This window comes from Helianthus annuus, chromosome 6 (assembly GCF_002127325.2).
Source record: "Helianthus annuus cultivar XRQ/B chromosome 6, HanXRQr2.0-SUNRISE, whole genome shotgun sequence".
Taxonomy (NCBI): Eukaryota; Viridiplantae; Streptophyta; class Magnoliopsida; order Asterales; family Asteraceae; genus Helianthus; species Helianthus annuus.
This window is the reverse complement of record NC_035438.2, coordinates 47797088-47822015: the sequence shown is the minus strand read 5'-3', so window position 1 is coordinate 47822015 and position 24928 is coordinate 47797088. Positions and strand designations below refer to the sequence as shown.

Sequence of the window (24928 nt, the reverse complement as noted above, 5' to 3'; positions counted from 1 at the left end):
TTGACTTGTGTTAAGTTAGCAAGTTTTATAACAGCGATACATTTAATCCATTATATAATTCGAGTACACCAAATTGATCCACTATATTTTTTTAGTAAATGCAATGAACCCACAAACAATTTGTTTACCTAAATACTTGTTGAACTTTGGATCATAATCTCAAGTGCAGTCGAAACAAGTTGATATTGAAAAAGCTATATTTCTCAACAAATTTAAAACCAAATAAAGTCAAAACTCATAGTCAACTTATTCGTCGACCGTCAATCAACGAAACACAATCTTTTTGCATAAACTTGCACTGACTATACACAGAACGCATCGAACTGCATAAACAAGTAACCACAGAAATATAGGATACCCGACACAACGCAAACAGAGCTTATTTTACAAGGAATACAGTGAATAACAATGTAACTTATCATGTTAGATCCTATCCACAAAAGAATAATCGGTCCTACCAAACAGATTCCCACCGACAAAGCTACAAAACCTACGCAAAAGGATTCCCGCCAATTGAAGCTACAGGGCCCTGAGCTTGAATACTCCTAAAAAATAAGCCAAAAGATCTTAGCAATGTGGTTAATGATACCCGACAACCCCTCATGGCGACATATTAAACGTGAAATGCTGAGATAGTGTATGGGAAGGACTTACGGGATCTGCATGCTTGTTGCTTGCCCTGACACGAATACCAAGGCATCTGCAGAATTATATTAAAGTATGAACTTTATTATATTAAAGTATGAACTTTGAATATATTCAACTAAAATATGAGATCTTACCTTGTGAATCAGCGGGAGTAAATGGTATTGCTGCACTTTCAGAAGACCAAGGTGATGACATATTATGGTTCGGCAAAGCCGATTGCATATAGCTCATGTCAAACGACTGCAGTTGAAAACAGAACATCAATCGATACCCATTATAACCGAAATTAATCAAAATATACACGAACAGCTTACCGTGTTGCTAAATTCATGATCAGCCTCACTAGGCAAATCAAATGGATTGAATGATTTTGTATCACGTCCATGTGATTGTGCTCCATCCTGAATATATATTAAAAAAATTAATAATAATGAGAGAGCATCGTTTCAAACACCCAACAAACGTAATCGTATCAAATTAAAAATTGAAAGGAGGAGCGGATCTAGTGTCCAAATCAGCTCAGCTCAGTTCATCTTAAAATCTGTAACTTCATACATAAAAATCAAGAAAATAGTCCCTTGCATTAGGGCAAAAAATTTGAAATTCGAATTCGATTATCAAGCTTCGAATTCGGTGTTAAAATATTTTATTTGAATTCGAGTCAAGTAATCGAATTCGAATCTAGTACAAATTTATGATTTTCAATTCGATTCGAAATTCGAATCAAAATTATACACATATATCTTTTATATTAATATATACATGAATATTATATATATACACACACATATGGAGAAACCTTCTAAATTTGAGTCTAACTATAAAAAGAACTTATAATTAGTTTGTAGTAGTTTTAAAAAAATAAAAGTATAACAATTTATTATTTAGGGTGAATTTGAACTAAATCGAATATTGAATTGGGCATAAAATTCGAATACGAATTCGAAGCGAATAAATCATATCTTAATCGAATACGAATTCAGGTAAAAATAAATAAAAATTCAAAAAATTCGATTCGTTGAACACCCCTACTTGCATATAACAATAATGTAACTGTTTTTTTTTTTATATCTAGCTAAGCTAATACCTCTGATAATCCCCATGCCAAATATGGATCAGCAACTAAAGGATCTTGTACGGAAACGTGTTCACTATTCTTTGTATAAATGTTCTCAAAGGCTGTGGTGGATTCTTCAAACGAACTCCACGACTGCTAGGAAAAGTTCCGGTTAAATAAACCTACGCCTGTAATCATGTTTGAGTAAACATATATATTGCAAATATAACAATATAGCACACCTGATTATTATTCTTTACATTTACCGGAGCCCCAATATCGTGAACACCTCCATTCCACGACATTAACGATGACGGTACACTGACACCAATATCTTGTTGACTCGGTTGTGCTTGCCAAGGCGTGTCAAAGTTCGCCCACCCTTCGTTTTTATGAGTAATCGTATCCGTGGGTTTATCGTTTACAGTTTCGGCCGACTGCTGCGGTGGTGTAACGGTAAATAAATCCAAAGAAGGTTCAAAAGCTTTGAACTCCTGATTCACACTCAAAGTTGGCGTTATAGAAGCTGAAGATGTGGCCAATAACTCAAATAGGTCCAGACCATCAGACTTTCCGGGTTCAGCAGAAGGTGCTGACGTGGCGGATTGAGGTGGATTTGGTGCACTGAAAAGGTCCAGACCATCAAACTTTGCAGGTTCAGCTAAAGGTGCTGACGTGGCGGATTGAGGTGGATTTGGTGCACTGAAAAGGTCCAAACCATCAAACTTTCCAGGTTCAGCAAAAGGTGCTGCTGATGTGGCGGATTGAGGCGCATTTGGTGCACTAAAAAGGTCTAAGCCATCAAACTTTGCAGGTTCAGCTAAAGGTGCTGATGTGGCAGATTGAGGTGCATTCGGAGCACTAAAAAGGTCCAAATTATCAAACTTTCCAGGTTCAGCAAAAGGTGCTGATGTGGCAGTGTGAGGCACATTTGGTGCACTAAAAAGGTCCAAACCATCAAACTTCGCAGGTTCAGAAAAAGGTGCTGATGTGGCGGATTGAGGCAGATCTTGTGCATTAAAAAGGTCCAAACTGTCAAATTTTCCAGATCCCGATGAATGTGACAAAGAGGGAGGCGATTGCGTATCGGATCTAAATAAATCACCTCCGTTAGTCACTGAATAATCCGAAACCCTAGCACTAGCCACCTCATTTGCAAACCTGTCTTCCCGCACATGATCGCTTAACCGACTTGTACTAAGAATCCGCAACATTCCTCTGTCTGATCCAGGTTTTTTAGTAAGTGCGGGAGCTTGTTTTCCGTAACGGCGTTCTTCGTATTGATAGTCATATGGTGGACTCTGAGAGTATGAATGATATGAACTGGCTCGTCTAGTTTCATCCTCATGAATTCTATGGTTCTGAAAAAATGATTACCGAAATCAACACGTTAGTATGCCAATCAACTCATAGAATTAAAAAAAAAAAAAAAAAAAAATTAGAGGCCACACATACTTTAATTTGGGTTCGCTTATGCTAGTTCAGGCAAAAAGCTAGCTCAAAAGCCATAAAAGACGAGATGCCTTTGAATGTCTAGAGTTGTAGAAATGACAAAAATGCCCCTGAATCCACTCAAAAGAGTCGATTGTTGAAACAAATTCGAGTAAATTAAAGGGCATTTTTGTCATTCTACAACTCTAGAAAAGGCAAAAGCTTAGGGGCATTTTGTCAGTTAGGGAATTTTTTTAGTAGATTGCCATTTTTGTCCCTGAGGTTTGGCCACTTTTGCGACTTTCAATCAAAGGTTTGTTTTTCCGCATCTAGGTCCTCGTGGTTTCAAAATCTTGTCATTTTCGTCCCTGAAGGCCAAACCTCGAGGGACGCAAGTCACAATAAATTGCCAAACCTTAGGGACAAAAATGACACGATTTTGAAACCATGAGGACCCAGATGTTAAAAAGCAAACCTTTGGATGAAAGTGGCCAAACATCAGGGACACGGAAATGACAATCTACTCTTTTTTTTTTTTTTTTTTTTTTGCAAGATTCCACATAAATGAAACCAAATTGATACTTGGGTGGCCTTTAAATGAGACATGTATACTACCAATGTATCTCTAGGAGGTTTTCCGGACGCCTTTGAAGCGAAAAACTTCTTATCCACATAGACACTCTTTATAAAATCTCGAACTTTGTCCACATTGCTGTAATAGCGAGCAAAGCATGCATAAAAAACTAAATTAACATTCTTTCTACTCGAACAACGTAAAAGTATAAAAGTGCATCACCTGTTATCTGGAAGTCTATGTTCTCGTGGGTCCCAATCTCTAAGAAACGTTTCCCTTGCACGCTGGAGAAGTAAATTGTAAATATCGTGTGAGTAAATAAACTAATTTCCCCCGACAGAAGATGATATCCGTACCTGATTACCGCCTTCTTGAAGGGCTTCAACTTCTTGTGAAGTAAACTTAGACATTGACACGGATTTAACACGGTGAGTAAACTCACGGCTGCGAAATGCATTGATACAGATTAAATTTCATACTGTGCAGAATAAAGAATTCCAACTGAGTAGAAAAAAACTCACTGTATCCCACTACATGTCATGCAAACGAACGTCCAAAAATTCGTGCACACGTATTGAGGTCCCTGGAAATCAAAATTTTTAGAGTCAAAATAGGGTCAAGGAATGTAAATTTATCACCGAAATAAACATCAAGAGAACTTTCCATGACCCCAAGCAAGTATGATTTGCATAGATAATGGAATTAAAGTTATAGTTAATTATTTATAAATCGTTTATGTGCGCTAGGGCTTCCACCATAGTTCCATGTCTGTGACAAGAACGCAAATTACTAATTCGATTTTCTAGAGAAAAATAAAACTCATTCAGTCATGGAGGCCTCTCACATAAACACTTGTACATACTGCTTTAAATATGATATACATAAGACGGTTATGTAACCGTACAAAGACCTTTGTGTCTCTCTCGCTATATTTTCAATGCACAAGTGCTTATGCGGTTCTCGCGTTACTTAAAACTGGTTTTGTATTGACGAGGATATCCGATTATGAATAATTAGTTTAGTTCTTGCAAAGCACTTTTTATACACAAATAGTAATTTAAATCCTTATACCAACTTAAGTAGATAAAACAGTCATCAAATGGGCAAGGTAGGTCTCCAACCTTTGAAACTCATATTTATATATTTTGTTTCCACAGCAAAAATGATGATCTCTATGCAATAGATCTCTACACGTGTATACACACAGATACATGCTTACATATCCATACCTAACAAATAAGTAACCGTTTGTGTCCTTGGTTTAAAAATGCGTGATGCGCTCCGATGCGTTGCGTTGGGTCCAATTCTCTGATGCATCAGTATGCAATGCGCATCGTGTATGCGATGCGCTCTTTATAAAAAAAATACTAAAAAATTATTTATACACAACAACTTATAAAAACATACTTAAACTAAAACAACTAACGTAATAAGAAGATAAGAGTTGTGCTTTTTGGTTCAAACCAAGCATACTAATACGTTTTTAGAACCACAAAAAGTGTTTAGGAACCACAATGCTCCAAATTGAGCATACTAAGATATTAATTATTGAAAAAACTCAACCCATTTCTTAAAATCTGGAAAAAAAAAAACATAACAAACAATGTTGTCTGCATCAGAGCGCATTATGCCAAATCTCGCATCACGTAATCACATCGCATCAGCCCTTGCGATGCGCTCTCATCACGCATTATGCGTGCATTTTAAAACCAAGGTTGTGTCACGTTTCACATTTTTGTGGGCCCAAAATTGTTTTTCCCGCACCCCTTTGTATTCTATTTCTTAATTTATAATAAATTTATTTAAAGAAAAAACAATATTCTATTTCTTGGAGATTTATGAACTATAACTACCTCTTTTCATTTTCAATATTATTGCTTTATTGCCTATACAAATATATTATCTATAATTCCTAAATCTTCATTACTAACTAAACACTGCTTCTAACCTAGTATATATATATAAAACATGAGTGAAAACATACAAATTACACACACAAAACTGGCATAATTAACTAACAGATTAAACACATACCAAGCTGTTGCAGTTGATGCATCTTCGATTAGGAGGAAGCTTCATCAAACCCCTTATAATCTTTTCATTTCGCTCCTCCACTTTCCTGCTGTTCATCCTTATTACAATTCAATTCAAATTTCAGATTAAACAACGCACAATAAGGGGACGATTCAATCTAGGGTTTTGAGTTTTCAAATAGCGAAATCAAGAAAGATTTATTAGGGCTTCAAATTTAGGGGCTCAATTAGATATATATTATGTGTACACATGTATCCACACATTCAAATTTAATCCGTTGGTTGTAGGACTGTTATGCTTTCAGTCAACTCATAACTTGAAAGTTTGCATTTCATCCCCATTGTTATGGTTTTAGACTCTTTTTACCCTTCAAGTTATGAATTAATTATGTGTAGTTTAAACTTGGAGTTATCATCGAGCTTTATTTTTTTTGGAACGCTGATTTTCTTGTATTAGGCTATTGAAGAGCCCTGTTGCCCCACTCCGGCCAGACTATGTTTTCTTAACCGGGCCCACGCTGGCTTCAGAGTTTCGTTTGGGTGTTCCCACAGGAAACCATACCGCTGGCTGCCACTTGACAATCGTTGTGCCACCATAAGAACAAAATTCTCTGGTGTAACACACTGTGAGACGAAAACCCGGGTGGGCTTAGGATAGTGATTTGTTGTATGCTTGAGATTTGTTTGTTAGATGTTTAAGTATGGTTGAAGGCCGATGATTGTTTGTAAATGTTGAATAGCTTGAAAAACGAGATGTTTTGATGTGGTTAGATTGACATTATTTTACTATAATAAGCAGCTAGCGGAAATCACCTAAATTACCTAAAATCACCTATGAAAATGGGTTTTTTGTTTTATTACTTTACTCTTTTATTTTTATGATTACTTTTGAGCGTATTATGTTTGTCGCTTATAGTTTTTAAGGTATGTTGTTTTATAGTATGTTAAGTTTGGTGTTATAACATACATATTTTTATCTACATTTAGATATAAGTTTTACTCAAAACCGAGTTGTGAATAGTATTGTACAAGTGATCGAAGCATGAGCGTACATGTCATCAAAGCTATGTCATGGTTATTTTTTTTTTCTTTTATAACATGACGTGTTACCCTTTTTCGTTATATTAGTAATATGATATAACGTCTCATCAATTTCGAATGTACCTTTATGTCGTGCTTATCTTTATCTACACTAAGGGTTAGTTGACTTTTTTGTCTTTGCCGTGAGGAACGTTTCTAACTGATACTGTTTGAAGAACACTAAACAAATTAGGGATGCAAAATACATCAAAATTGTGATTTTCCCATGCATGTTTGTGTACTTGCCAAAAGGTTAGATATGAAATTACAATGTAATAACATTGTTACATTGTTAACATGATCTTTACATTATTAGCTAGCTTTGCAGGACATTCTGGCTTTGCAGGACATGTCATCTTCGAAGCTTAGAGTTTTATGACGGTATTATGCAGGAGGACATCATGGCTTTGCAGGACATTCTGGCTTTGCAGGACAATCGGGCTTTGCATCGGGACATGATGGAGCGCATGGACATCCGCCGGGACATCCGCCAGGACATCCTCCAGGACATCCACCGGGACATCCTCCAGGACATGATGGAGCGCATGGACATCCGCCGGGACATCCTCCAGGACATCCACCGGGGCATCCTCCTGGACATCCACCGGGACATCCGCCAGGACATCCTCCAGGACATCCGCCAGGACATCCGCCGGGACATCCTCCAGGACATCCACCGGGGCATCCTCCTGGACATCCACCGGGACATCCGCCGGGACATCCACCAGGACATCCACCGGGGCATCCTCCTGGACATCCACCGGGACATCCGTCAGGACATGATGGAGCGCATGGACATCCGCCAGGACATCCGCCGGGACATCCTCCAGGACATCCACCGGGGCATCCTCCTGGACATCCGCCAGGACATGATGGAGGTGGACATCCTTCAAGACTTCCAACTAAATGCACTGTTGCTCTAACCCAACTAACTTGAGCCACTAGTGTTGCTATGAGGATGAAGATGCTCAAATTCTTGTTAGCCATTTTGGTACAATTCATTATAGGATACAACTTCAACTTTCAATTTATACAGAAAGGAAGTATGCTACAAATCCTCTGGACCATAATAATTGATGGACAAGATACTTTCATGCCTAATATAAATAAATAAAACAAATGAACTAAATTAATCAGGTAAATTCCAAAGAATTAACACAAATGGAACTGAAATCTACACACGTGAGAACAATAGGTAATTTATTTGAAGGTTATTCATTGCTACATAAAGCACAAAATTACCACCCACAATTCACAAAATCTCAATGGCAATTCGTACAAATGTTGACTGTAAATAATATCTCAAAATGGTCCCGTCTTGGAGTGTAAAAAAGCTCAGAGGCTCGAGAACTACTCGTTATCGGTTCGGTTATAAGCTCGAACGAGCCGAGCCCGAGCTCGAGTCTGAAATAGAGCTCATTTAGTTATCGAGCCCGAGCTCAAGCCTGAAAGACAAGGCTCGTCTTGTCTCGCGAGCCTAAACGAGCCCAAACATAATTTTAGTTTTTATATATATAATACAATAATTATGATGATAACATTGGCAAGCCAAGCTCGAGCCGAGCTTTGGCTCGGTTTAAGCGATATTGAAGCGAGCTCGAGCCAAGCTTTTAGCTCGTTTGAGGTTGTTCTCAAAATCGCTTGAGCCGAGCCTAAGCTTTGGGTTTTAGTCACGAGTTGAGCTCGAGCTCAAATAAGTAGGCTCGAACCGAGCCGTTCTCAAGCTTCATAAAAACATGACGAGCCGAGCTTGAGCCGAGCCGAGTTGGCCCGGTTCGTTTACACCCGTAGTCTTGGATGATGTGCTAATGTCCTTTGTCGTTTTCTGTCTATTCGGATAGAGCGAAATGCCATCCTACAGGTTCCTGCTACAATAGTCGACTATTGTAGTTGTAGTTGTCCCTGGAAAGGGGGGGGGGGGGTTGTCTAGTGTCACATACGGCTCGAGTGCCTAAATGATCCCACATCCTTGTCGGGTATGGGGAGTTGCGGTGCCATAAATGATGCAAAATCCGTGTGATACACAGTCTAGGTAGGCGAACTTGTCCTGAGGTGTATCACTAAGGCCTTTGGGTATATTTTAACATAACTTAACTCCACCTAAGTGACAGATCAACTTTTTTTCCTCATTTCCCTTTGTCTCACTCTAAGGAAATGGTTTAACATGTTAACACATAACTCACTTAATGCACTTTAACATTGGGTTTTTGTATAAAAAATAATAACTAATTCAATCTCTTAACATTGGGTTAACATGTTAACACATAACTCATTTAATGCACTTTAACACAAGGAGTGAGTGGTTTGCAATGTTAGTTAACATGCCATGTCATTGTTAACACTCTAGATGTTAGAGTACACTCCATGGCCTAATAAGACCGGTGGGTGTGGACTGGTGGAGCCTACGCCTGTCATATGTCAAGCAATGCCCCTAAGCCAAGCCCCTTTGCACCCCATAGTCTAAGGATTGCCTTACCTCCCTCATGCTTACCTACCATTTCTAATGAATATCTGACAAGCTAAGCAAATATACATGTATGTTAGTACAAATAGCACTTGGTAAATAAAACCAAACTAGTGGGATATCCGTGCTTCGCAACCATCTTTCAGTCACTATCTGTGTTGTGCGGTTTGGTTTGGTATGATATAATATCACCACTTAGTATCGTAATCGAAATAGACATGCCCAGAGGGATATCATCGATCTAAAATAATGAACACTGATGCCGCTTGTTAAGAGTAAAGTAAACCACGGGTGCATTAAAAATGCAAATATTGGTTTGATTGAAAAAAATAAATAAAAAAGAAGTATAATTTAACTTAAAAAAACAGATAACAGATGTTGAATAAAAAATAAAAATGAAGTCATAATAATATGTTGGCTGAAAATACAACATATTAATCAACACAACTTTACATCGATTTGATAAATAATTTTCCACTGATATTTTGGGGGAAAAAAAAAAGAATCTCTTAATCCTGATCAGTTAAAATTTGTAATTTTATTTTTTTACTTTGTCTTCTTGAAACTTCCATTGAAACTTAATTAATTCTTACTATTAGTCCTGCAAAATAATATTCGTCAAACTATTGAATAATCATATTTAAGATGTAAACCATTAAAATTTGTTAAGTTTGAGTATTTAAAAATATATCTCCCACAATACTGTTTTCAAAGTATTTATTTTGTCAAACCAATATAGACAAATAAAATTAATCTAAAAAGCATTTTAAGAATCAAGTTGATTACATGTTAAAGTTTCATATTTAGTTTATAAACTTACGTAATTTTATTTGACCACTTGAAACTAATAATGCTAAATTAACGAAAAGCAATTCGAAATTGTCATTTATCAAAACAAAAGATATATTAAATTAACAGAAATCTCACCATGGTAATCCTAAATAATTCATATGTAAAATTTACCCGTCAAAACTTGATGATTTTGCTCATGAAAACATTTCTACATTCGCAGACGAACGTCATTGATTGTAACTGTTGAGGTGAAGCCCGCATGTTTGACTAGGGTCTCTCATCGCCATGGCTAGGTGGGTAATTATAGCTTAAATCATCATCTATTTACGAACTTTGTTCTAATTTCATGATTCGTTAATTCGATCTTGCCATGACTTTAATTTTTGACAGATTGATTGAATAAAATGGGTGAGAAGCTATATGGAGTTTCAATTTTGTAATCACTATACTGAGCCTCACCTCAACCTCATCGGTTGCTGCAACGTGCTCAATGCCAGATTTTAGTCTCTTGCTACCAGGATACATATATGAATCTCTTCATTTAAAACACAAAATATGATCACTGATTATTATTATTTCTATTATCAATTTCTTAGAAGTTTATAAATGTTTTAATCGTTATCTTAGAAGTTTGCTAGGTTTAAAAACTTGTGTACTTGTAACATTAAGTGTGACATATATTGTAGATGAATGTGCATCAGATTGAATATGATACTGGCTCAGGTTTAAAAACTATATATTTTAACACTACATTGTAGATAACTAAGAAATTATAGTGTATTCATTAAGATTTGCTAAGTCATATAACCATTAATTGTACTCTTAATTCTACATATTTTGTCTTCTACGAAATTAAAACCTTGAACAAAATAGGGGAGACACATTTTCAACACCTTAATATCATCAGACTACAAATTATGTTTTGTATGATGGCTTTATCTACCTACTTGCATACTTGGTATTAAAATAAAAGAGTAAGGTTCTATTTTGCTCTCTGTGGTTTGGTTTAGATATCTACTTTGCTTCAATAGTTTCAATTTGATTTTTTTTTACCCCTTGTGGTTACCTAATTGGTTCAATCTTTTCCCTTACACTCACACTCTCAAAATTGAGCTTTTATCAAGGGCAAACAAGTCTTGTTGCATAGGGGTGGTTTTTTCTTTCGTTTTTCAAGTCCATGAACCCCAAACCTCTTAAAAGTACAAACATTTTTCCATTAAACTATATCCAACTTGTTAAGAAATGTCAACAAGATTTTTTGATTTGTAGCAAATATATATAGTAGATCTTAACCTCTTGCAAAGCTTTACACAAAGAAAACTTCACCTTTCAATATGCCAAAAAAGTCTCCTATTGGTTTTTAATTAAGGAAGTAACCATTACCACATTTTATAAAGTGTAAAACCATGATCATAACATAAAATTAAAGCAATACATTGTCTGTTACTTGAAGAGATCACATAAAAACCCCTCACATATGGACACACTAAACAACCTCTGACCTTTTTTCTTGACTCTTGCATTTCCTCTTGTTATGACCCTAAAAATCTCTAAAGATATGAAATTTGAAAGGCTTTAGGGTTTATGAACTTGAAAGAAAAAAAAACAAAATTGCCCTACACAAAAAGACTTGTTTGCTCTTGATAAAAAGAAAACAATTTAGAGGGTGTGAATGTAAGGGAAAAGATGGGTAACCACAAAGAGCCAAAATGTTGAATTAAAAGTTTAAAACTATTAGAGCGAAGTAAATATTTGGACCAAACGATAGGGACCAAAATAGAACTTTACTCAAAATAAAATAAGTGAAAGGTCCTACTTCCACTTTCATATAAAAACTTTTCAACAAGATTGAGTTTAAATTTTTAAGTTCAGTTACACAAATGTACTAAAACTAAAAAAAAATACCATGAACCAGTGATTTAGCGGTATGGTTAATTGCTCCCTACAAAAATGATGTGAATTCACATCTTTGCAAGAACAAGATTATGTAATATTTAGATACCCATGATCTAATGGTCTAATGATGTGACGTCTTCCCATCAGGGGCGGACCTACCCTTTGGGCAAGGGGGGCGGCCGCACCCTTTGAAAAAAAAAATTAGTGTATATTTTAGACAAAAAATCCCAAGATAAACAAGCAAACAAATGTACCCATATAATCCCATGTAGTACCTCAAATCCGGTTTTCACATACATGTTTCGGTACCACCAATCATGGATCCAAGTCTCTGCGTTTGGTGTCAAGACGTTTGTTTTTGTTACCACGGAGATAGATAAACTGGATTAGAATCTAATATGATGTCAAGGAGTAACAGTTTTACGTTATAGAATTTGATCACCATTGTTGAAATGCGTCGTTAGAATATTAAGGATACGAAAGTATCAAGCATTACGCACCCACTTGCTTCCACCACCCATGGAAGATTTGGTTGTACTTTTGACCACTCCATGCTGCTCACAAGTATGCTATAAAAAGCACAAATCATAAAAGAGTAATAAGAGAGTTCAGTAGAAATGTTTGTTCATCAAGTGTGTAAAATGTCATTTAATACAAGACTTGTAACATTTTTCACTTTTTGTGGGAATATTATCGGTTCCAGATGTCACATGTATGATATATCCTAAGTATCAAAATTGGAAAGAGGCAAGCCAAGTAACGGGTTAAAATGGATTCAGATCAAGATCGGTACTTAACAAGTCAAACGTGCAATTTGGTCGATTTAGGCAGGTTTGAAACATTAGGTCACACGCTTTTCCTTTTTTTTTTAAATTCTACTTATTTTAGATTTTCATACTTTATTAAACTTTTTTTGTTGTTGGAAAAAAGGTATATGATCACGGCTTATAGCTTTAACTCCTGTTTTTGGTGATTGGGCTAAAAAACGGTCACTTCCGCCTGTTTAGACTTGTTCTTTAATTATACCTTGTTTCCGTCAGCAAAGTACATAAATTCCATTTTCACCCCAAAAATAATATTAGAGACCCAAATTAAGTGATTGGGTCCGATGTACTTAGTATCGTTACAGATACAAACAAGTGGTTGTTCGCCTTTGTTAAAGGTCATTTTAGGTATCTCTTTAACCCATAATGAAACAATTTTCTCAAATTTCATATGTATGAGAAACATATAAAGGTCATTTTAGGTATTTTTCCTTTAATTCTACTTTTATAAGCAAACAAATGTGAAGAGCACTCACCTTGCTACATAAGTAGAGTTTCCAACAAGGGCAAAAATGAACATTAGTGGATTCAGACCCTGCACATCGATAACGATATGCATCCATGTTATGTACATTTTTTTTTATTTGACAAATGATTACTTTTTGGCAATGTTTTAAAAACCGGTTTTTAAATCAAACCGGATTAGGCTAAAAAATGGTTCAACCGGTTGAACCGAGCGGTTCAACCAAGTTGACTAGCTAACTCTATAAGTTCATAAATTACAACATCAACTCAAAAGTTAATCCAAAAATACATGATTACATATTAAAAGATGATCTAAAAGTAAACCTATAATAAAAAATAATCCAAAAGATAATCGAAAATCATTAGTGTACAATATGTTTAAGCCATTTGAGTGTTGAATACATCAACTATTTTCGTTTCATACAATATTAAATAAGAACTTTTAGTTATGAATAATCATAACATATAAAAATTACGTAAGATAAGTAACATATATAATAAAAATAAGTAACAACCCAAACTAAAATAACTCTGGACCGATACCGGTATTACGTTTCAAACCCGTATACCGGATTTTACTGCCGGTACAAACCTTATGCCGTTTCACTTATTTACCAGGGTGTTTCGTACCAGATTTACATCTAGAAACGGTAATACCGGTATAACCGGCCGATATTTACCGGTTTTTAAAACATTGCTTTTTGGTATGCTATCCGCCATCTAAAATAGAAAAATATTTTTAATAAAAGATTTTCAGTAAATAAAATATTTTTTCAATTTTAACCACATGGCCCTGAAAGCAATTAATAAACAGGAAGAAGATGAAAGATTTATGCTTACCTGGACATTTCCCCTTTTGATCTGCAAATATGAAAATCCAAAGATAAACATGTTATAATGTTGTTAATAAAGCTTAAACTTAAAGAAAATTTGTATAATATACATATTATAATTAATTGTATGTAATGGTCATGACAATGGGATACTTACATTTAAGAAAATTTGTGGCAGGCGTCCGCCCATGTAGATAGCTGCCATTCCCCAACCAAGGTAGGTTCCAATGCCGATACTCGTGCCTTTGTTACCTTCCAGTAAACTGCCACTTACCTGCATATGATATGATCAAACTATAACAAAAAGTCACATAATAAAGATATTTAAGATAAATTACATTATAGCAAGCTCATGCATATAAATAAATACAGTGACACATCTTCCTTAAATTCGAGTAAATTACTTTTTGAGTCCTTGTGTTTTAGTGGTTTTAACCATTTGAGTTCAAAATCAAAATGCTTAACGCCCTAAGTCCCTAGACACTTTTTTTTTTAACCATTTGAGTCCAAATTTTAACCTTTTGCGTCCAATTTTTTAAACAAAATTGGACTCAAACCGTTATAAAATGAACAAAATTGGACACAAAACGTTATAAAATAAATGGCTAGGGACTTAGAACGTTAAACTTTTTGATTTTGGACTCGGTTAAAAACACTAAAACACAAAGAATCAAAAAGCAATTTACTCTTCCTAAATAATACTTGGTAAGAATCCATATGGATGTAAAAGTCATCATTAGTATTCTTTCATCAAATGTCCATGAAGAAGAGGAATTTTGGAGGATATTACATTAGTCTAATAAATAAATTCAGTTTTAATTATAGTTTATAAGTAATTAAATAAGGATCTCTCAGTTTTAATCTACATACCATTTTTTTTCAAATACCGAATAGTGTAGCGTATAGATGCAGGGTCACTTAAGACCCTGTAGCGATAAATAGCGGATTTTTTTTTATTTTTTTATTTACTTAGATGATTGGTAGCTTATCCTTTGCTATTGACAACTATGCAAATTAAGAACATAATTAGCCAGTCTAGTAAAAGACAACAGTTGTAAAACTCATCACGGATATTTTCAAGAAAATTATATTGTTAAACAATTGCATATGCTAATTTTAATGAACCCAATAAGACTAGTGGGTATGAAGAGCCTCATCCCTAAGGGGATGGGCCGCCACGTCAGCGCCACGTAGGCTCGGCTTGCAGGGGGTGGGGGATGAACCCCTTTATATATATGTATGTATAGGAGTGTGTGAGGGAATGAGGGGCGTCGAGATCGGCTACCAGCGGCCGGATATCACGGGCCTGGCCCGGCGCCGGAGCAAGGGGGTGGGGAAGATGGGGACGAGCCCCATTCCCTCCTGTCTAAGATGGTTAGGATACAAAATCGGTTCCTTACCTGTAACAGCCTTCTTCCCACATGCATGACAGCTCCGTTGTGTGATTTCACCGAATCTAAATTGAGATAACTGTTTCTTTCAAGTTGGAGATTGCATATGCAGAGAAATATTGTTGCGGTAAAAACCTAAATCACCAAAGAAAAAATCATCATTACTTAATGATTAAAAATTTTTAGAGTTATATGTTTACCTCCTATAAGACTTACCACACATAACATAGTCTTGGTTTCTGAAGCAGGCGGTGATTGTCTCGACACATGCCCATCAAGCAACGGTTCTTGAACCGTATCCTGATCGTGTTTATTGGCATTTGTTCTTTGTGAGTGAAAGAAACTCACAGTAGGAGTGTGACTAGATAAAGATCTAGCAGAACTGCACCATAAAAGATAAATAAATAAGATACATGTATATATATCAAGCATTCAACATAATACTAGCATTCTTGAATAAATATTAGTATTAATACCTGTAGTATACTCTTTCAAGGGTAGAATTGTCATCAGGAGATGGAATTTGCACACTCGGAGTGAATTTCGATAGCATAGGGACCGTTGATTCTTCAAGGTTGTCATCATTCACCGGTTGTTTACTCTCATGGCTGCATTTTCTTTTCTTGTCTACCGACTCGATCTGGATGATTTTGAAATGACTTGTAATTTGTAAACCACAAATTTAGAGTTAACAAGTCATATTCTTACCTTATTGAGTTGTCTCTTAGATGCCCCGTGAGAAAAGTAGCCGTAGGAGCGGCAAGAGCTAACGTAGTCACCAAGTACATCCAGTGAATAGTGCCACTTTTGGCAAAAAAAAAAAATAAGGATATTTTAGAGGTTAAAAACTGCTTACCACTGCCGTATAGTACTGTGTTGGAAGCTGCAGAATAAGAGGATAAGATGGATTAGAATACAACCGTTTACGTTAGTTAACACAACAAACATGAAAGATGCATCTCGGGGTGCAAACGAGCCGAGTGGCTCGCGAGCACTCGAGATCGGCTTGAGAAAAAGCTCGAAACGAGCCAAGCCTTATCGAGCCCGAGCCGAGCTTGAGCCTCAAAATAAAGCTCGTTTGTTTATCGAGCTCGAGCCTCACATGTGAAGCTCATTAGGCTCGTCGAGCCTTATCGAGCCTTAGTGTAAACGAGCCGAGTCGAGCCGAGCTTATTTAAACTTTATTTACAAGCCGACCTCGAGCCTAAAAATAAGCTTATTTAGTAAACGAGCCCGAGCCCGAGTTTTACTTATCGAGCTCGCAAGCCTAAAAAGTCTATTATTTTTTTTTTTTGGTACTGCTGCAACTGGTTATATACTCCAGAACGGTAATATTACAAAGTTTTGTATAAACATAAAATCTATTATTTATATTATTTTTATTTAATATACTAATTAATAGATAATAAACGAGCCGAGCTCGAGCCGAGCTCAAGCTTGATAAAATACAAACGAGCTGAGCTCGAGCTTTGAAAACAAAGCTCGAATCGAGCGGAGCTCGAGCCCGAGCTCTCATAAGTTAATCGAGCTCGAGCTCGGGTTCGGCTCGTTTGCACCCTAGATGCATCTTTAAACAAAGACACAAGATTCACACTTATCATATTATGTGTATTTATATTTCTTCAAGTGAGGCTACATGTTACGTATAAATAAGAGATTTAAGTACAAGGACTAGTTTTGATAATAAGTCATAGTTAAATAAGGGGGTCCTTTGTAATTGTTTGTTAGTAAAAGGGTTTGTATGTGTTTAGTTAGTTGATAGTTAGAATCGGTTATATAATCGTCGTAACAGATTCTTGTCGATCATCTTGGTAATGAATTGAGCTACTTCTCTCTTACGATTCTTACTTAATTTTGATCCTAACATTGGTATCAGAGCACCGCACCGATCCTCATCGGAGCTCTTCCGTTCAAAAACTCTGCAACATCATTACGATTCATTGTTCTTCATTAAATCAATCGTTATTCCGTCAATTTCTTCCCTGGATTGATCATTGTTCGATCAATTCCTTCATTTAATTGTTCGTCAATTCTTGTTCGTTGAAGCTGATTGATTCCGGCTTCACTGTGATTCAATTTTTTCCCCAAATTTGACCTAATTTGTCAAAAAATGGCTACCGGACAACAAGAAATGGAGAGGTTGGAAAAATTAGCGCATTCCAATGCTTCGATGATAGAAGGTCAGCAAGCGACCTTGGATCAAAATTCAGAAGCGATCAAAATGTTACAAATCAGTATGACAACCCTAGTGACTCAATTGGCATAAATTAACAACAAATTGGGAAATGAAAGAGAAAATAATCATCAAGAACAAAGGCTGGTACGTTTGGGAAGGTTAGATTTCCCAAAATTCAACGGTGAAGGTGTTGAAGGCTGGATTATCAAGTGTAATCACTTCTTCGCAGTAGACAAAACACCAGAAATTGCAAAAGTATACTATGCTGTAATCAATTTAGAAGGAGCAGCCCTCGAATGGCATCAAGGTTTTGTGGATAGCCAAAATAGGGATATTGAAGAAATCACTTGGGATGAGTATTCAAGGTCTGCAGTAGCAAGATTTTCTGAAAGATTAAGTGAGGATGCTATGGAAGAATTGAAGAATCTTGATCAAACAGGTTCTCTTTCTGAATACACTAAGCAGTTTGATTCGTTATTGAATAGGGTTAGGTTGAATGATGAATATGCTGCAAGCTTGTATGTGGGTGGGTTAAAACCAGAAATTAGGTGTTTGGTTAAAATTTTTAAACCAAGAACAATGAGAGAAGCTATTTCTATGGCTAAACAGCAAAGTGTAGTTTATTCCACTTTGTTTGGTGATAGGGATAAGGATGGTAAGAAAAATAATCATTCACAAACAGGGAATGCTTCAAGTAGCAAAAGTGGTTCAAGTAATAATGTGAACAATAAAGTTTTTACTAACTCGAGTAATAACTTAGCATTATTACCCACTCCACCAAACAATAAAATGTCCAAAAATGTGAAGAAGGTTCCTGCTAAGGTGGCAGAAGAGAAAAGAGCCAAAGGTGAATGTTTTTGGTGTAGTGAAAAGTACACTCCTACCCATAACTGCAAATTTAAGCATTTGTATGTCTTAGAAATTTTTGATGATGAACCAGTATCAGATGAGTTTAATGAGGAAGAGGTCAGTGAATAAGAGACTAATGGCCCTCAAATTTCCATGTTTGCAATGACTGGAGTAAGTTCTTTTTCCACCATGAGGGTTGTGGGTACTATAGGAACAAGACAGATACAAATTTTAATTGATTCGGGTTCTACTCATAATTTTGTGAGTTCGAGATTAGCTGAGAAATTGAATTGCCCAACTAGGAAAGTGTCTTTAATGAAAGTGATTGTAGCTAATGGGAAAGAATTAGATTGTACATTGTTATGTCAAGACTTCCAATGGTTAATGCAGGGTGTGTGGTTTAAAACTGATGTTCTGTTACTTCCTTTGGACAATTATGATATGGTGTTGGGTATCCAATGGTTACAGTCCTTAGATGATATTGTATGGAATTTTAAGAAATTGACCATGCAATTTAAGGTTGATTGTAAGGTAGTAGAATTAAAGGGAGTCAATAGGGGTACTGTTTCATTGTGCTCTTTGGAAAGATTGGCAGATTATTTGAACAAAGACACACCTGTAACTCAGTTACAGCTGTTCAGTCTGCAAGAAAAACCAGATGGATCATTTCAACATCAAGCTCAGATAACAGGTTCCGCGGCAACTGATGCAGTGGAGGCATTGCTGCTTGATTTTGCTGATGTTTTTAAGACTCCTGATAGTTTACCACCAAAAAGAAGTTGTGACCATAAGATCAAGTTGATAGATGAGTCTGTAACTATCAATCAAAGAGCATATAGATATCCTATGGGACAAAAGGATATCATTGAGAAGATGGTTCAAGAAATGCTTGATATGGGTATCATTAGGCGTAGTGTGAGTTCTTTTGCTTCACCAGTGGTCTTAGTTAAAAAGAAGGATGGATCTTGGAGATTATGCATAGACTACAGAAAACTAAATGATCAAACTGTTAAGAATAGATTCCCTATTCCCTTGATAGAAGAATTATTAGAAGAGTTGGGGGGAGCCAAAGTGTTTTCTAAGTTGGATTTAAGGTCTGGATATCACCAAATCAGAATGTATGAATCTGACATTCATAAAACTGCATTTCGTACTCATCAGGGTTTGTTTGAATTTTTGGTGCTTCCCTTACTCATCAGGGTTTGTTTGAATTTTTGGTGCTTCCCTTTGGTCTTAGTAATGCTCATGCTACATTTCAAGGGCTTATGAATGCAGTTTTTCAGAAATTATTAAGGAAGACTGTCTTAATTTTCTTTGATGATGTTCTGGTCTATAGCAAGAGCTTACAACAACACCTGGTGGATCTAAGAGAAGTGTTGCAGTTATTTCGAGACAATCAATTGTATGCAAAAAGATCAAAATGTTCTTTTGTTGGTTCTTAGATAGAATATTTGGGTCATGTAATTTCAAAAGATGGGGTTTCAAATGATCCATCCAAAATTGCAGTTGTGCAGAATTGGCCAGTTCCTACCACTGTTAAGCAACTTAGAGGGTTTTTGGGTCTGACTGGCTACTATAGGAGATTTGTCTCTTCTTATGGCTCTATTGCTAAGCCCTTAACTAATTTGTTACAAAAAGATGCCTTCAAATGGTCTATGGAAGCTCAGAAAGCATTTGATACACTCAAAGATGCCATGGTTCAAGCGCCAGTTTTGGCTTTTCCTGATTGGTCTCAAGAATTTGTGATCGAGACAGATGCTAGTTCTAAAGGTCTTGGGGCAGTCTTAATGCAAAGGAAACATCCAATTGCTTTTGTAAGTAAAGCCTTATCTCCTAAGCAATGTGCCCTTTCTGTTTATGAGAAAGAGCTGCTGGCTATTTTGCTAGCAGTAAAACATTGGCATCAATATTTGATTTTGAAGCATTTTACTATTAGAACTGATCAAAAGAGTTTAAAACACTTATTGGAACAAAAGATTACTACTCCCTTACAACACACTTGGTTGAGTAAACTGATGGGATATGATTATCATATTGTTTACAAAAAGGGTAGTGAAAATACTGCTGCAGATGCACTTTCACGAGTGCATAGTTCTTCCTTATTTGCTTTGGTTGTTTCTTCTTTTGATCCTGTTCTGTTGGAGAGAATTAAGAATCATTGGGCAATTGATGTTCAAGCTAAAGCATTGATAGGGAATTTGGAAAAGGGTAGCAGTATTAAACATATCAATTGGGATGGTACATTATTGACCCGAAAGTCCAAACTTTGGATTGGAAAGGATGAAGCTTTGAGGAAAGACATATTGACCATCTGTCATTCATCTGTAGTGGGGGGCCATTCAGGTATTCAAACCACTCTGCAAAGATTCAAGAGTTTGTTTTACTGGAAGGGAGCATACAAGGACATTAAGATATGGGTAAAGAGGTGTGATATTTGCCTCAAAGCGAAGTATGAAACTATTGCCACACCTGGGTTACTTAGCCCTCTTCCCATTCCTCAGTCTATTTTCACTGATATTTCGATGGACTTTATAAGTGGCTTACCCAAATCTGGGGGTAAGGATGTTATTTTGGTAGTTATTGATCGTCTGACCAAGTATGGCCACTTTATTCCTTTGAAGCACCCTTTTTCAGCAGTTCAGGTGGCTCAGGTTATGTTAGATACTGTTTTCAAGTTACATGGTTGTCCTATGACCATTGTTTCGGACAGAGATCCTATTTTCATGAGTCTTTTTTGGCAAGAATTTCTTAAGCTGCAAGGGATAGGCCAATCATTATCTACTGCTTACCATCCTCAATCTGATGGTCAAACAGAAGTGCTTAACAGGTGTTTGGAATCCTATTTGAGATGTATGGCCATGGCTGATCCCACTTCTTGGTTACAATGGATTTCACTTGCTGAATGGTGGTACAATACTACGTGGCATTCTTCCATAAAATGCCTCCTTTTAAAGCTTTGTATGGCATTGATCCTCCTATCCAAATACCTTATATTTCGGGCACCACTAATACAGCATCATTGGATACTTGGTTAGCTCAAAGGGACACTGTCCTTGTCACTTTAAAACATTCTTTGGAAAGTGCTCGCAACCGAATGAAGCAGTTTGCAGACTTAAAAAGAAGTGATTGTAGTTTTGAAGTAGGGGATTGGGTTTATCTTAAACTTCAGCCTTATGTTCAAACATCCCTCAGACTACACAAGTATTCTAAAATTTCTCAAAAGTACTTTGGTCCTTTTCAAGTGATTAAAAAAGTGGGTGAGGTTGCTTATACTTTGAAGTTACCAGAGGGGTCCCAACTACATCCTACATTTCATGTTTCATTGCTGAAGAAGTGATCCTCCAGTTAATCAAGAGTTAGTTCCTGTTGGTCCAGTTTGTGCTGTTCAACCACTTGCCATCTTAGACCGGAAGTTAGCTCGAAGTGGCAATAAACCGGTGGTCAAGTTTTTAATTCAGTGGAAGAATTTGCCTAGCCATGATTCCAGTTGGGAGGAAGCTGAAAGTTTTATTGCACGTTTTCCAGATTTTAAGATTGATTCTTGAGGTCAAGAATGTTTAAAGGGGGGAGTTTTGTTACGTATAAATAAGAGATTTAAGTACAAGGACTAGTTTTGATAATAAGTCATAGTTAAATAAGGGGGTCCTTTGTAATTGTTTGTTAGTAAAAGGGTTTGTATGTGTTTAGTTAGTTGATAGTTAGAATCGGTTATATAATCGTTGTAACAGATTCTTGTTGATCATCTTGGTAATGAATTGAGCTACTTCTCTCTTACGATTCTTGCTTAATTTTGATCCTAACACTACACTTTCAAGAGAACACATAAATATTAACGCGAAAAAAAACTTACCGTGGCTGGTTCTAGCAAGCAACCAAGCACATTCATAAGATCTCTGCCAGATAAAAAGAAAGAATATATTTCAAATTAAATATATATAACAGAGAGCACAGCAAGGTTAGTATTTTTCAAAACCGAAAAATGTAAACTTAAGAAAATAAATATCTTTAGGTGAACTTTATGATTTAAATATTTTCGCAAGCGCAATGCATAGTGCCAATTATACAAATAGTACCCGAGTATCCATGTGAAAAGGAAGCCTATAGCAAGACCTTCAGAAGATTTATCTTTGTAATTCGTGATGATCTGAGGTACCTCCGCAACACCCCAACTGATAACGCTAACTATTCCCAGTATCAGCGATATCCAATCCCTTCGGGTGCAAAGACAATACTTCATGTAAGTTCTAGCCCATTGTGAGCAATGTTGATCAGCCGGGCACGTTGGCATATTACTTCTGAAGAGCCCCATGGCATCCAAGAAACTTTACCTAGGCAAAAATCATGTCATTGGCATATGTCACAAAATCTTCCATTTTTTCTGGAAAAAATATAATACAATTTGACATTTGTTGACAACAAACAAGTTGCTTTTCAACTACAAATTAAAATTGGACTCTTAAATGTTGAAAAATAACAATTTATAGCTACATCAATCTTTGTCAAGAGATAGCATTGCAATTTTGCAAGTAAAAGATAACCATATCAAAAGATTATTTCTTTGATCAAGCAGTAGTATTGTTCAAAACTGTAAATTTTGGCGGTTTTGTTGTTGACTATATTAAAAGAAAATTTTTAGCAAAACATTTCTAGAGTTAAAATAGTTTGAAAATCCTTCAAAATTGTTATGTTATATCAATATTTATTTAACTACTACTCATTGCTCTTGACCCAAGTTAGCTTTAAGGCTGAGTAGCGTGGAATAAAGCCTCCATGGGGGCTTAAACTACATTATATTTGGACGTATGCGCCACGTCAACACCATGTAGACAAGGGGACTTTAACAGTTTAACTCCCCCTTAATAAAAAAAAAACAAGAAAAACAGATTTAAAAAAAAGAAGAAAATTTGTTATTGGTTTATTTGCATATGGCCCCACATTCTTACCCTCACATGCCCGCTACCACAATGGCGAAGGCCTTCAACGGCACCTACTTTGGCTATGGCGGTGTGGTGTTGGAGGCGTGAGGTGGCAAGGGACGTTTCAGCACACTAGGTAGCCTAAGACTTTCCAAAATATATCGGGAATATCACCAAAATAGGTTGTTTGTACTTTGTCCCACTTTTTTACATAAAATATACATTAACTTTTAGCTTTTAAAAAACAGACATATCCATAAAGAGCTCACCAGAGAAGGCCACATAAGCACAGCCAGCTAAGAAGACAAAAATTTAGCCGGAAAAAAATCAAAGAACGTACAATGGGGTCCATAAAACAAACCAATCAAAACATGCCTGCTAAGCAAACTTTTGAGAAAACCGGGGGCTAAATTTTAGCCCGCGGTTAAATTTCAACCGACGGCTAAAACCGGGTGCTAGAAAGTGGGAACTAGATATCAGCAGGGCAACTAAAATTTAGCACAATTAGCAAACGTTTATTGATTTAATTGGTTGTTTTGTGGACCCGCATATTTTCAAGGTTTTTTTTGTGCCAGCTCTTAACCAGCAGGGCTTATTTAGCGTTGCAGATTGATTGGTTTTGGATATGTCTATTTTTAAATAGTTAAAACTTAAAAGTCAAGGCCTATATTAGGAAGAAGAAAAAAAAAGATGGATCAAAATGTTCTATTTTCGTGATTTTCCCTTAAATATATGGTTTTTCAATATCAATAAAACCAAAAGAGCAACACAAAGCCAGAAAACAATCACTATGAAGGTAGAACACTTTCAAATGAGAGTTAAAAACATAAAAATCAAACACATTTATACACGTCATAACACATAACATGAGCAGAAATGTTGAATATTACCAATAAGTCATTCAAATAAAGAATGATAAATGCATACGTGATTACCAGAGAATTGAAGGAAAGCTTGCAGTGGAAAGCAGAATGGAGTGCAGAAGGTGGCAGCTTTATATCATATGCTGTATGCCATTTGGGCCACTTCAAAGTATGGGCTTCTCAATCCATAACTATATAATAATAAATCTATACATAAAGTAAACCAATCCAAAACTATATAATAATAAATCTACGTATAAACTAAACCAATTTGACATTACAATCACCTAAAACATAATCCCTTTACTTTCATAGTTAATCTAAATTCAAAAGAAGAAAAAGAAAATTAATAATACGTTTAATCACGCAAGTTGAATAAACATTAGATGAATTCAAGATCATCGAAGATAGTCAAAATTAGATAAAAAAGTGAGTGATAAAATTATAATTATATTTTTTAATATAGCTTTAATATATATATGACAAAAAATATTACTGTGTTATTATTATTGTACCATTCTGATATTGATATATTTATGTATGAGATTTTAATCAGGCTACCGGAAAAGTCGTGCGGTATAGTCTAGAAGTGTGTGTAAGCATTCGGTACGGTCTAGGAGTGTGTGTAAGCATTTT

General features: G+C 36.0%; 3 protein-coding genes across 4 annotated transcripts; all 3 read right to left on the bottom strand.

Moving 5' to 3' along the window:
- Nucleotides 1-264: 264 nt before the first annotated feature.
- Nucleotides 265-6015, bottom strand: LOC110865435 (probable ADP-ribosylation factor GTPase-activating protein AGD14). 2 transcript variants are annotated; one of them, XM_022114676.2, is made up of 11 exons: nt 5745-6015; nt 4232-4293; nt 4067-4154; nt 3933-3994; nt 3752-3848; nt 1948-3066; nt 1736-1861; nt 963-1049; nt 783-888; nt 655-700; nt 265-545 (listed from the first exon to the last, which is right to left on the bottom strand). In XM_022114676.2, the coding sequence occupies exons 1-11, from the start codon at nt 5838-5840 to the stop codon at nt 491-493; spliced, it is 1944 nt and encodes a 647-aa protein (XP_021970368.1). In that variant the 5' UTR covers nt 5841-6015; the 3' UTR covers nt 265-490. The 2 variants fall into 2 exon arrangements, with proteins under 2 accessions (XP_021970368.1, XP_021970369.1); XM_022114677.2 differs by having other exon boundaries at nt 1736-1858.
- A 1207-nt stretch (nt 6016-7222) lies between these two features.
- On the bottom strand, nt 7223-7810 carry LOC110865436 (small cysteine and glycine repeat-containing protein 2). Its single transcript, XM_035974129.1, has one exon. It carries the CDS (start codon nt 7808-7810, stop codon nt 7223-7225), a length of 588 nt encoding a protein of 195 aa, XP_035830022.1.
- A 3683-nt stretch (nt 7811-11493) lies between these two features.
- On the bottom strand, nt 11494-24483 carry LOC110944727. The gene is made up of 13 exons (XM_035974127.1): nt 24365-24483; nt 22587-22841; nt 22364-22406; nt 16345-16371; nt 16197-16292; nt 15965-16128; nt 15705-15870; nt 15498-15623; nt 14255-14371; nt 14105-14125; nt 13276-13334; nt 12454-12544; nt 11494-12368 (listed from the first exon to the last, which is right to left on the bottom strand). The coding sequence occupies exons 2-13, from the start codon at nt 22820-22822 to the stop codon at nt 12291-12293; spliced, it is 1224 nt and encodes a 407-aa protein (XP_035830020.1). The 5' UTR covers nt 22823-22841; nt 24365-24483; the 3' UTR covers nt 11494-12290.
- Between the last annotated feature and the right edge of the window lie 445 nt (nt 24484-24928).

What these genes read in the sequence shown, in the direction of transcription:
- LOC110865435 (XM_022114676.2), bottom strand. Translation starts at nt 5,840, where the DNA reads ATGAACAGCAGGAAAGTGGAGGAGCGAAATGAAAAGATTATAAGGGGT. An exon ending in ATGACATGTAGTGGGATACA is followed by an intron (nt 4,155 to 4,231) that starts GTGAGTTTTTTT and finishes TGCATTTCGCAG; the next exon opens with CCGTGAGTTTACTCACCGTG. An exon ending in AACCTCCTAGAGATACATTG is followed by an intron (nt 3,067 to 3,751) that starts GTAGTATACATG and finishes TCATTTTTTCAG; the next exon opens with AACCATAGAATTCATGAGGA.
- LOC110865436 (XM_035974129.1), bottom strand. Translation starts at nt 7,810, where the DNA reads ATGGCTAACAAGAATTTGAGCATCTTCATCCTCATAGCAACACTAGTG.
- LOC110944727 (XM_035974127.1), bottom strand. Translation starts at nt 22,822, where the DNA reads ATGGGGCTCTTCAGAAGTAATATGCCAACGTGCCCGGCTGATCAACAT. An exon ending in GCTTGCTAGAACCAGCCACG is followed by an intron (nt 16,372 to 22,363) that starts GTAAGTTTTTTT and finishes CTTATTCTGCAG; the next exon opens with CTTCCAACACAGTACTATAC. An exon ending in TCAAAAGGGGAAATGTCCAG is followed by an intron (nt 13,335 to 14,104) that starts GTAAGCATAAAT and finishes ATCGATGTGCAG; the next exon opens with GGTCTGAATCCACTAATGTT.